At 34.4% G+C, this 13,465-nt stretch overlaps 1 protein-coding gene across 1 annotated transcript in view; it reads right to left on the bottom strand.

Annotated features, from left to right (window-relative positions):
- The window catches only part of LOC130898812 (thrombospondin type-1 domain-containing protein 4), a 219,073-nt gene that overhangs the window by 7,587 nt on the left and 198,021 nt on the right, over window positions 1-13,465 (bottom strand). Inside the window, exons 7-10 of the mRNA XM_057808350.1 lie at window positions 2,977-3,178; window positions 1,826-1,992; window positions 607-886; window positions 158-534 (exon numbers count right to left, since the gene is read on the bottom strand). Coding sequence (XP_057664333.1) covers window positions 158-534; window positions 607-886; window positions 1,826-1,992; window positions 2,977-3,178 — 1,026 coding nt within the window. The remainder of the gene's footprint in view (window positions 1-157; window positions 535-606; window positions 887-1,825; window positions 1,993-2,976; window positions 3,179-13,465) is intronic.

Below are 13,465 nucleotides of genomic sequence, written 5' to 3'. Positions count from 1 at the left end.
TTCGGTCTGAGTGTTCAGGATTGATCTTGGTCTTCGCTATTCAATACTGATTTAGCTCCTATTGAGCATACAAACTTTCACTGGTTTTTCACTTATATTTATGAAAATTTCTCCCAAAATTATCGTAATAATAAAAAATAATGGGAATGATACTTACCGAAGACCAAGGTCCAGTTTCCCAATCATATTTATCTTCGTTTCCATTGAAATTCCGTGGTAGCTCGTTATCGTTGGTATTATCACAAAAATCTCCTTTACAAGGTCTGGTTGGCGCCGTAGGTTTCGGTTTCAAACACAACGCTTCGTTAACAACAACAGAATCTCTTTTACATTGAGGCGTATATTTTTGTACTCCCTCGCCGCACGAAACGCTGCACTGACTCCAATGGAATTCCCACGAAGGAGGACAGGGATCAGTATTGCACGCTATAGGTGCCGGTAAAGGAGAATGAATATGGGAACATCTTCTATCCGGTGCAGGTGCCTGCGAATGTCCGAAATCTCTGACGCAACTTCTTACGTAACTTTGCAAACCTGGAATTTTGAAAATTTGACTCGGAAATTGTTGTGATTAACCTGAATTCTGAATTATGAGACTACACTCACCTCCGCCGCAAGATTTAGAACAGGCAGTGAGTCCAGTCAATTTCCAAGTGAAATGTTTTCTTCTTAATCTCGGTCTTCGAATGACTGGTATCGGAATGGGAGGTCTAGCTTCGTCTCTTTGTGTTAAAGAAGTGTTAAAAGCTAAACTGTCGATTTGTTTCGTTTCCAAAACGGTCGGTTCGATTATGTTCGGTCGTTTCATAAGCGGCGGTGCCAAATCGGCAATAATCGGTAGGGAGTAACCGTATTTGATACCGGGATTCGACTGATAGTTGACAATCTATAGAATCACAAGTTTTTTTATTATTATCGTCAAACACAAATTAAAGAGTTTAATACGAGACGAAAAACTAGATTTCCCTTTATATTTTGACATAATTGACGTTTAGATCAATGTTTTTTTGCACCCTATTTGAGCCAGATTTGGTTCGAGTAACTTTGAGTGTTGCCAAGTGTAATCAAGCCAAATCCTTGAGCTTTTCTTGCAATTACATCATTACATAATTCTTTGGAAGAGGTAAATTCTATTCCTTGGTCAATCTGTTGATGTTCTTTCACAATTTTGATCTTCGTATAGTTGGAAGATCTCCTCTAAATCATTTGCAAATATTGTTGCTATTTCCTCAATGGGATTTGCCTCAACCTTTAGTACCCTTCCAAACCAAGCACTCAGTACTGATGTTGTATTTCTATTTTGAGTCTTTACTGGGAATATTTTCATGTTTTGTGCTGCAACGCTAAGAGATGTCAATAGGATAGTTGTTTCCAATCGTCTTTCTATTTACACCAAGTGAAATTTCCTTTGGATATTGTCATTTTACCTGCTGTATTTGCCATACAGGTTATCCAGGTCGAGATATTATCACCTCTACGTTTTTGGTCGAATCTTTTCAAGTATATTCGATCACCTCCTTCGAAGGTCATCTACAACTCTTAGTGGTCTCTGCTGTTTGTTTTCATAGGTATATCGAGAGCACCCACTATCACCAATCATTTTTCTTCTGGCACATTCAATTTGAGTGCACTAAGCAACAAATCAAATCAATCAAATCAAATAATAACATTTGTAAATGAAACTAACAAAAGAAATCGACGAAACAAGAGAAGCAATTGAAAAAAAATTTACAAATAGAGATATAGATATGATATTTCAGGTGAGTTGTGAGAAAACACCTTGGAAATCGTTAGATAATTAGAACTGATATTAAATCATCCTCACCATTATGTCAACTGCAACTGCTAGAGGACCTGGTGATGTCAACGTTTCCAAAGAATTCTCATCCTGACGGATGTAAACAAACTTAGTCCCGGCTCCTTTATATACGCGACTGTTGCTCAATTTCCAGTCTCCGTTTACGATGTAAGATCCGTTGATGTCTTTTAAAGCTGCAAAAGAAAAATGTAGGATATGCGTCGAGGCGAACATTTGTTGCAAGTACCAATAAAATCTAACGCAAGACTTGGTAGGAAATCTGCTTGATTGCTCTATATATCTTAAAATATTTGAGCCTCAACAACTACAACAAATGTTGAGATGGTTTGGATACATATTGGAGGAGTTGAGATGATATGGGAAACCGAAGCAAACAAAAACAAGAGAAGAGACAGACCAAGAAGGAAATGGAATGGAGAAATAGCAAAAAATTGGAAGGAAGAGAACTGAAATGGTGACGGGCTAAACAGGAAGCAACAGATAGAATTAAATGGAGAAGAAATTTCATCTGTGCACCTATGGTAGTAGAGTTTTTAGACATTTGAACCGAACTCCTTTTATAATTTACCCGACGAAGCGGTTTTACTGCAGAACACACCGCAATACATTGATAAGGATTTGAGTGAAGGAATTTTACTTGAAAAGGAACAGAATTGATGTTTGTTGGATAAGTTTTTGTACCGACCTTCATGAAATTCAGGCTGTAGCGAAGTGCGACCATGATTTGATTCGAAAAACCAGCAAAACACGGTGGATAGAGATGGTGCTTCATCACCAAAAGTCAAAGCGAGTGAACAGCTCGCTTAGTACTCGTTCTGAGTACGTTCACCATTAAAAAAGTCAAATTTTTACTTTAGTTTTTATGTTACAAACAAAACTTTGAAGCAACAAATTGTTGGATTTAATTTTACTGAAATTATCTTCGCTAATTATATCGAGTACAACTCTGGGTTCCTTATCTACGTTGATAAGCCGATTATGGTTTCACAAAGAGAGAAAATCGCTATTAGATGACAGGCATTATACGAAAAACTGTTTTTTTTTCCAACGAGCTCAATAAAATATCGTAATAACTCGTGAAAACTGTACTATACTGTATATAATATAAATTCGCAAATACTAAAATCTCTAAAATCACGATGCGATATTCGATTTACCCATAAAATTTCTGGTATGTTTCAACTGCTGAACTAAGATCCTGCAAGCTCCTGCAGGTATTTGTGCCACCAGCGAATAACCCGGTGGTAGATCGGGTCTTGTGTAGATTCCACTGACACTTCTGCACGATCCTTTCAGACAAGCAGAACATTCTTCTTGGTGATCGTCTAGACTACCAATCACCCCATGAGAGTTCACAACCTGCAAAAAAAATCGTCAAGATTTATTATAAACCACACAAATATTTTTTTTTTAAATTTTAAATATTTCAGAATAATGATATTTAAGTTCACTGCCACATTATTTGTGTGGAAATTTAGATTCCTCGAATTTTATTTCGTTTCAATATTCAATTTTTGATGAATGTTTGTGATGAACAAATGCATTATACCGGGTGGAAAATAAAATTATGACCTCGAGAAACACGTGGAAATTCAGAATTTTAGATCGACCATCAGTCGAAAAGACGAAGAAACTAACTTTAAACAAAAGTTGCTTAGAACTAATCAATTTATCGATTTCCGCACTTATTTTTAACGATAAATTACTGACCCTCGAGTAGGGGTGGCGTCCATCTCCGGGGAAAAAACAACCCCAGATTAGTACAATCTACATCAACACTTTCTTGAAAATTTTGACTATCGAAATTTGTTCTGGATCCGCTGGAACTTCATCAGTACCAATTTCCAAATCTCAAAAAAGAGAAACGTTGCGTTGTGGTCTAACAGTTTTCGAAAAAAAAAAAGGTTAGAATTGATTACTTGACGGGTTAATTATTCGATAATATAATCGAGTAAACAAAGCTCCAATTAAATTTCGATTGATTGTGCTGTGAGTTGATATCACAAAAAGCAAACTTGACCAATCGAAAAACTGACTCAGGACATTGAATATTGAGTGTTCGACTGCAAAATTATCACGAATAGTAGCTCCTCATCAATTATCTCCAGATTTGTCTGAAGATTTGTGCAGAACAGTTTCCGAAACCTCTTCAACACCAGGTTAAATTAACCCTTCTTAATTGGTGTACGATTTTCGAGTTGTTGCTATGGATAATGAGATATTTTAAGACATCATCGTTGCTTTTTGATTTCTTTCTACCTTTTTAGATGATCTTCTATCGCTCGAAACTTGTACACCCCCGTGGAGTCTCGCGTGGACTCCCGGTGATCCACCTGTACCGTTTTGGGAATCACAGATGTGGACTGACTTATAGTAGAGACATACCAACATTAATTTTATGAAAAAATATCGTATCAGGATCAGAGATTATTTTTATTTTGGTTAAAAATAAAACGATCCGCATTACGGTCACTACCATTATCGATATTCGTTGTTTTTTCAAAACGCCGCACTATATTTTTCACATATTAACCATGTTAAATTATAATAATACGGTTATCGTCGTAATGTAACCTTCCAAATCGACGTATCGGATCTCTATCTGGTGGATTCATCTTCGCTATTCAATATACCGCTCTTAAATTATAACAATATAACGATTATGTTTTCATTTTTAGTAATTCGCGAGAAAATTGTCATGGAAATTATATTTATCGTACCTTTAACGAGGTGACTAAAGGTTAATGTATAATTGTGTACCTTTTTTTTAATGAAAATAATCTGTATAGGCCAGGTATGCAAGGATTTATGTTTTTTGAGTCAATGTACTGTTTTAATCAGAACTTTGCTTATTTTTTAAACACTTTTCGAACAAATTCTGGCCTATATCTCAAAACGGAAACGGTTTTTCGACCATTCCATACAAAATTTCATACATTTATCATTTGTGACGGTTTTAAATGAGGTTAACTGTTTCGCGCGTTCTAAACGGGTCATTGGCCTTACTGTGATACTAAACTTTTCAAATATGGCAACACTGATGTGAATCTGACACATCTGACATAATGAAGTTTGACATTTTTAATGGTGGACGTACATATACTTGAAACATTCATTTTGGTTGATCGTGGTCGCACTTCATTATAAGATGAATTTCATTCAATATTGCATGAACGTTTGGCCTTCAAAAAGTATTCGTTCTCATCGGATACGGCATAAATTTGACAATCAGACAATCGCTCAAAAAAAGCTCGCGTCAATTGGTGTCAAGAAACATAGACGACTATAAGATAGTGACAGGCGACGAACCATCGATCTAACCCGAAACTAAAGACGCGTTCTCAAAAGTTTAGTTGATCAACGTTGAATGAAAACTGTAGTGAGAAAAGTTTGACCCAGTCGAAATGTTATTGTTCAACTAATGAATCATCACAAGTTGAAACTTGTCTTGAAACGTGTTAATTACGCATCCAACTTTTGTTGACTGTGTTCAGTACAATTTTCGGAAGCGACCGGGGTGCACGTGCGTTTATTTGATTTATTAGGTGTTATTGAAAGTTATTAACCAATAAAAAATCGTTTTTGTACAGTCAAAGCATCGAATCGATGGGTAATCCACCGTAGATCAAAAATAAATTGGGAATTCAGTGTTTTTTTACACATCAATCAGAATGGAAACATGCTTCGATACTAAAATGCAAATGGTAGTCAGATGGGGCAAGATCTGGGCTATAAGGCGGGTGAGATGAAATTTCCTATCCATTGTTTAATTGTGTTCGGTAGCGTTCTCCATTGATGGTTTTACCCGGAGCTAGCAGCTCATAGTATAGCACACCCTTCTGATCCATGACCTTCGCGCCGTGGATATTCGGATTTGCCTTTGAATTGACTGGTTGGCCGGATTTCACGTATGATTTTTTACTCTTGGGGTTGTCGTAATGGATCACCAGTAACAATCCGATACAAAAATGACTTCCTTCTGTTGAGTTCCAGCGGCATTTCGTACGTCCTCGTACCATGAGTTCATGTGGAGCCCAATTTCCTTGCTTTTGAAAATATCCAGCTGGTTTTAAACGTTTTAAAATGGCTGCTGGAGTGACACCCAAAGATTCCGCGAGCTCTTCTTGTGTTTGGTAACAATCTTCATCGAGTAACGCTCCCAGTTCTTTATCATCTTCAAACTTTTTTGGTTGCCCAGGACGTTCAGCGACTTTCAAGTCAAAATCACCACTTTTAAATCGTGCAAACCACTTTTGACTAGCTAGACCATGTTCACCATAACGTTCGCCGTTTAAAGAGACTTTAATGTGTTGAAGCGAATCATTTCTGTGAAACTTCAAATTCAAAGCTTCCTTTAAACGTATTATAAAATCGGCCGTGTGGTACTTTTCCAAAGTACTGTTCGTATCTCTCACCTAATACACTTAATAGCATCGTAGGGTATTTAATTTCCACCGCTTTTACATCGAGATACTAATAAAAGACGTGATAGATCCACTAACCGCGACAAGATTAACTTAATGGAGACGTTAGGAAGAAGATAAAAATTAGATAAGAAAAGAGGTGATGTGTTCCGACTTACGATAATCGCATCTAAACGAATAGATGAAAGAATTTGATTAGAGACATTAACAATAAAACGACTTTGAATCTCGTTAACAGGAAGTTTTACTTGTGTCGTTTGTTTTAATATCATTTTCGTGATTTTGTAAAATGGAAGAATTTTAGTTCGGTAAAATTAGGTTATTATCTACTATTATAGTATTTGAGCAATAGCAGTTTGGTATAAATTGTTGCGAAAGGCCTATGGGGACAATTCTCAACGCCCAGGTCGCCCTGCGATTGTTTCAACTCCGGAAACAGTGACCAAAATCAACCAAATCGTGCGTACACATCGTCGAATGAGCCTCCGGATGATTTCCGAGGCTGTAAACGTCGATAAAGAAACGGTTCAAAAAATTTTACACTTGACAAAAGTTTGTTCCAAAAAATCTGACTCCTGACCAAAAGATCTGCTTTGAAAGGGACCCGATTTGAGTCGATGGAAGCGTTAAAGCAAAAAACGACGACGCTCCTGAAGACCCTCACCAAAGAAGACTTCCAGCACTGCTTCGATCAATGGAAACATCACCAACAGTCGGTGATAATAATAATAATTAGTTTTTGACAGTTGGTAGTACGGTTAGTTGTTCGGAATGGCGAATTGACTTTAAATTAGTTAGAGTGTAATTGTTGGAAGAAGATTTCATTAAGTGAAGTGACGAATAAAAAAAAATTATAATATTTCAATTTTGAGGGCGTAGTTAAGTGTGTTTTGACAGGTGTGAAGCTAGCTGGTAATAAGAGGTTATGTTGCGAGATGTTTTTTAGGTTATATTTTTATTTGTCATCCACCCACCGAACTTTTGTTCCCATTAATGTCTTGATTATTCCACGAATTTCATATTTATCACTTTTATTAAAAAAGAAAACTCGACATTATTTCTAAGACACCATCTGTAGCAATATCATTCTGATATTTTCTGTTCAATCACATTTTTGTGATATCCTGTATAACAAACTAATGTATTTATAACTATTTTTATTGAAGGACTATTTTTACGTATTCAAATATCTTGTATTCTATTCTCGTAAAATCAATTAGAGCTTGAATGAACCTCCTGATATTTCTTTCAGATTAAACGACGTATATTAGAATTTCGATTTTATTTAAACCTTTATTTCAAATCTGGAATTCAACAGGATTGGACTTTGTTTGATTGCATTTTTTTTTAAACTTTCTATGTACGAGGGTCACTATTAAAGTATTGAAATATGATAACACCGATTTCAATTATAAAATTCACAAGATTTTCCAAAAGTAACCGATATTTTCATGGAACTGTGTGAAAGTCTTAATTTCCCGTGAACTTAACGCCATTTTCCAGAATCTATTTTCGTGAAATTGATTCAACCAAGACGTTCAGACATTTTGTACATCTCCTACATTGACATTGATGTTTCCTTTTTGCGTTACGAGGGCAGCACTGGTTTCAATATGTCAAATATGACATTGACATAATGAAGTTTGACTTTGACATTTTATATTGTGAATGTGTGTGTCGATACACACGCTACGACTTCCAAATTCAATCGAGGTGCTTCAATAGACGTCTATAACATCGTGAAAGGCAACGAAGTCGCCATCGTTCCATTAAAGAAACGTAGAATGGTCAATTCTGAACGTTATTCTAGTATTTCGAAAAAGGGAAACGAATCGCAGAAGACGACAATGCTATTAGTTCAAAAATGTTTTTAAGTTAAGTTAAACCATCGAATTGATATCGTACTAAGTCTTTGTTTGGTTGCGAGGTCAACGTTTTTTAACACCTGAAGAAGCAGTTGATGCTTTCAAATCGTTTGATTCGAATGTACCTCAATCAGATTCACCCAAATTTCCTCAAAAGCCACTTGTGGTCAAGCTATATTAAGTACAAATGGTATCAATTGAATTTTTGCATGTATACGAAAGTAATACTAAAAAAGGACAACAAAACAACAAATTTCTGTCCAGCGAGATTTAATCTAAAAGTTTCATGGGTCCAAATCTGAGAAACGTAGTGGATGGAGCAGCTTTTTGTAGTTCAAATCGACCAGTTTTGCCCTTGAGACGACGCAGATGTGAACCGGTGCGTTATCATCGTAGAGGAGTAATTTTTTGAGCGTCAATTCATTTCAAGACAGTCTTAGCCTTCACGCCGATGACGTTACTTGGTCTACTGCGTCAAGAAACGACGCAGGAACTTCTTTGTATAAGGTTTAAACAGCTTCAAACAGTATTATGAAGCAGTCTTCGAATTATATATCATAGCACTTATTTGTGATCACTGTTTTCACGGCACTTATATGTGAATCATCGAAAATCGTAGTATCATCATGTAAAAAGTCGAATTTTAACGATCGCTATCGAAGAAGAAGAAGAATCATCATATATAGGATACAAAATATATTAGTTTATACTGAAATATTGTGTAAACTCTTTACTTTATTAAGAAATAAATTATAAAAGCGTGTTTTATACTATTTTATCTCTTCCACGTGAAACTTTCCTCAGGAATACAACAAACAACAAAGATATAGTACCAAAACTTTACCAAAAGTTTACCAGACGGAAACACAAAATTCGTTTCCTTTATATAACTAAATTACTCGCTCAGCGTGGTGCATTAAATACACTTAGTTTTGAATTACGGTTCTTCATTTGTATGCATTAAATAAGCATCTTAAAGTTTAAGTTATAAAAGCAGATTAATTTGTCTAACGAAGAATTATTTTTGTACGTATAAAACCAGAAATTCGAATGAAATGATGTAAAAACAGGGACAGGTTTTATCTGACGTATATTTTTATGATTCCTTCATGATAAAACCGCTTCCATCGACTCAAATCTTTCTAACCTTTCAAGGAAATCTGAGCAGACGCAAAAACTTTCGGTCAGGGGTCAGATTTGTTGTAATTTCTCGTGAAAAATTTTTTTAACCGTTTTTTTATCGGCGGCAATCATCCGGAGGCTCATTCGACGATCTGCACGCACAATTTGGTTGGTTTTGGTCACTGTTGAAACAGTGACAGGGCAACCTGGGCGCTGGTCATTTTTAGTACTCTCTCGACCCTCACCAAAGCCCTTACACCACTCAAAAAAATGCGTACGAGATAGAGAATTATCCACTTAGGCCTCTCGCAACAATTTTTAGCAAACCGCTATTGCAAAAATACTATAATAGTGACGGAAACGTGTTTTGGGACGTGTATAGACAAGATATTTAGGGCGCCCTCTAGGCGCGCAGTCCCGTTACTAAATTTGAACCACCTTAGTATCCAAATCCAACAAGTTCATCTTTCTTGGGACCTTCGGTGTAGTAAATTTCAACCCCGAATGAAGTTTGTTATCATTTCGATCTATTTTTCCGTTTCTTGGCCTCATTTTTGATTAAATTATCAATTTCTGCGATCTACCTAAATCCCTCTCTGATTCTATGATATTATGAACAGTAAAAAAAATAACTGAGCTATAAATATATTTGGTTTAGCTTAAAATACATCGAATGTGAGATCATTAATTTTGGGTGATGAAAATACAAATGTTCCAACGATTAATCTGATATATCGGTTGTCTTTTCAACGTGAAAATATTATGAATAGTTTTCGCTCTGTCTATTTATTTAATTGCACATGTTCATACAACTCTTATATACAAGGTGTGGTTATTGAATAACGGAATCACCTTCGAGATTTATCCCTAAATCGCTACATTGAAATCTTATATTGTTCCAAACAGTGCACGAAGTCTTTTTCTGTCTGTTATCTTACAACTTCGATAGAGTTCCTTTTAATGTTTTTACTAAGTTTGAGTCATTCTTAATCGCATTCTAAGTGTCCATTGTTCAAATGTGAGAGTTTAAGTCACCAGTTTGACACACACTTTTCGCATGTCAAAAGTTTCATGTAAAATTCGTCGTTCTCACATTGACTGACTAAATTAACATTAAAATACCGAAAACCGCATCTCGATATCTTTTTTATATCTTGAGATATCTTAAGAAATGTGTCAACAGCGAAAATTTGTTTTCAAAAGTCTATTAGGCTGGTTCGTACTAACGTAAATTGAAAATTTATTCTGGATGCAAAGTTCTTACATTAACTAACCAAATTAACATTAAAATACCGAAAACCGCTTCTCGATATCTTTTTTATATCTTGAGATATCTTAAGAAATATGTCAACAGCGAAAATTTGTTTTCAAAAGTCTATTAGGCTGGTTCGTACTAACGTAAATTGAAAATTTATTCTGGATGCAAAGTTCTTACATTGACTGACTAAATTAACATTTAAATACCGAAAACCGCATCTCGATATCTTTTTTATATCTTAAGATATCTTGAGAAATGTGTCAACAGCGAAAATTTGTTTTCAAAAGTCTATTAGGCAGGTTCGCACTAACGTAAATTGAAAATTTATTCTGGATGCAAAGTTCTTACATTGACTGACTAAATTAACATTTAAATACCGAAAACCGCATCTCGATATCTTTTTTATATCTTAAGATATCTTGAGAAATGTGTCAACAGCGAAAATTTGTTTTCAAAAGTCTATTAGGCAGGTTCGCACTAACGTAAATTGAAAATTTATTCTGGATGCAAAGTTCTTACATTGACTGACTAAATTAACATTAAAATACCGAAAACCGCATCTCGATATCTTTTTTATATTCTGAGATATCTTGAGAAATGTGTCAACAGCGAAAATTTGTTTTCAAAAGTCTATTAGGCTGGTTCGTACTAACGTAAATTGAAAATTTATTCTGGATGCAAAGTTCTTACATTGACTGACTAAATTAACATTAAAATACCGAAAACCGCATCTCGATATCTTTTTTATATCTTGAGATATCTTAAGAAATGTGTCAACATCGAAAATTTGTTTTCAAAAGTCTATTAGGCAGGTTCGTACTAACGTAAATTGAAAATTTATTCTGGATGCAAAGTTCTTACATTAACTAACCAAATTAACATTAAAATACCGAAAACCGCATCTCGATATCTTTTTTATATTCTGAGATATCTTGAGAAATGTGTCAACAGCGAAAATTTGTTTTCAAAAGTCTATTAGGCTGGTTCGTACTAACGTAAATTGAAAATTTATTCTGGATGCAAAGTTCTTACATTGACTGACTAAATTAACATTAAAATACCGAAAACCGCATCTCGATATCTTTTTTATATCTTGAGATATCTTAAGAAATGTGTCAACATCGAAAATTTGTTTTCAAAAGTCTATTAGGCAGGTTCGTACTAACGTAAATTGAAAATTTATTCTGGATGCAAAGTTCTTACATTAACTAACCAAATTAACATTAAAATACCGAAAACCGCATCTCGATATCTTTTTTATATTCTGAGATATCTTGAGAAATGTGTCAACAGCGAAAATTTGTTTTCAAAAGTCTATTAGGCTGGTTCGTACTAACGTAAATTGAAAATTTATTCTGGATGCAAAGTTCTTACATTGACTGACTAAATTAACATTAAAATACCGAAAACCGCATCTCGATATCTTTTTTATATCTTGAGATATCTTAAGAAATGTGTCAACATCGAAAATTTGTTTTCAAAAGTCTATTAGGCAGGTTCGTACTAACGTAAATTGAAAATTTATTCTGGATGCAAAGTTCTTACATTGACTGACTAAATTAACATTTAAATACCGAAAACCGCTTCTCGATATCTTTTTTATATCTTGAGATATCTTGAGAAATGTGTCAACAGCGAAAATTTGTTTTCAAAAGTCTATTAGGCTGGTTCGTACTAACGTAAATTGAAAATTTATTCTGGATGCAAAGTTCTTACATTGACTGACTAAATTAACATTAAAATACCGAAAACCGCATCTCGATATCTTTTTTATATTCTGAGATATCTTGAGAAATGTGTCAACAGCGAAAATTTGTTTTCAAAAGTCTATTAGGCTGGTTCGTACTAACGTAAATTGAAAATTTATTCTGGATGCAAAGTTCTTACATTGACTGACTAAATTAACATTAAAATACCGAAAACCGCATCTCGATATCTTTTTTATATCTTGAGATATCTTAAGAAATGTGTCAACATCGAAAATTTGTTTTCAAAAGTCTATTAGGCAGGTTCGTACTAACGTAAATTGAAAATTTATTCTGGATGCAAAGTTCTTACATTAACTAACCAAATTAACATTAAAATACCGAAAACCGCATCTCGATATCTTTTTTATATTCTGAGATATCTTGAGAAATGTGTCAACAGCGAAAATTTGTTTTCAAAAGTCTATTAGGCTGGTTCGTACTAACGTAAATTGAAAATTTATTCTGGATGCAAAGTTCTTACATTGACTGACTAAATTAACATTAAAATACCGAAAACCGCATCTCGATATCTTTTTTATATCTTGAGATATCTTAAGAAATGTGTCAACATCGAAAATTTGTTTTCAAAAGTCTATTAGGCAGGTTCGTACTAACGTAAATTGAAAATTTATTCTGGATGCAAAGTTCTTACATTGACTGACTAAATTAACATTAAAATACCGAAAACCGCATCTCGATATCTTTTTTATATCTTGAGATATCTTAAGAAATATGTCAACAGCGAAAATTTGTTTTCAAAAGTCTATTAGGCTGGTTCGTACTAACGTAAATTGAAAATTTATTCTGGATGCAAAGTTCTTACATTGACTGACTAAATTAACATTTAAATACCGAAAACCGCATCTCGATATCTTTTTTATATCTTAAGATATCTTGAGAAATGTGTCAACAGCGAAAATTTGTTTTCAAAAGTCTATTAGGCAGGTTCGCACTAACGTAAATTGAAAATTTATTCTGGATGCAAAGTTCTTACATTGACTGACTAAATTAACATTTAAATACCGAAAACCGCATCTCGATATCTTTTTTATATCTTAAGATATCTTGAGAAATGTGTCAACAGCGAAAATTTGTTTTCAAAAGTCTATTAGGCAGGTTCGCACTAACGTAAATTGAAAATTTATTCTGGATGCAAAGTTCTTACATTGACTGACTAAATTAACATTAAAATACCGAAAACCGCATCTCGATATCTTTTTTATATCTTG

This window comes from Diorhabda carinulata, chromosome 10, assembly GCF_026250575.1.
Source record: "Diorhabda carinulata isolate Delta chromosome 10, icDioCari1.1, whole genome shotgun sequence".
Taxonomy (NCBI): Eukaryota; Metazoa; Arthropoda; class Insecta; order Coleoptera; family Chrysomelidae; genus Diorhabda; species Diorhabda carinulata.
The sequence above is the reverse complement of the archived record's forward strand: the minus strand, read 5'-3'. Positions and strand labels throughout refer to the sequence as shown.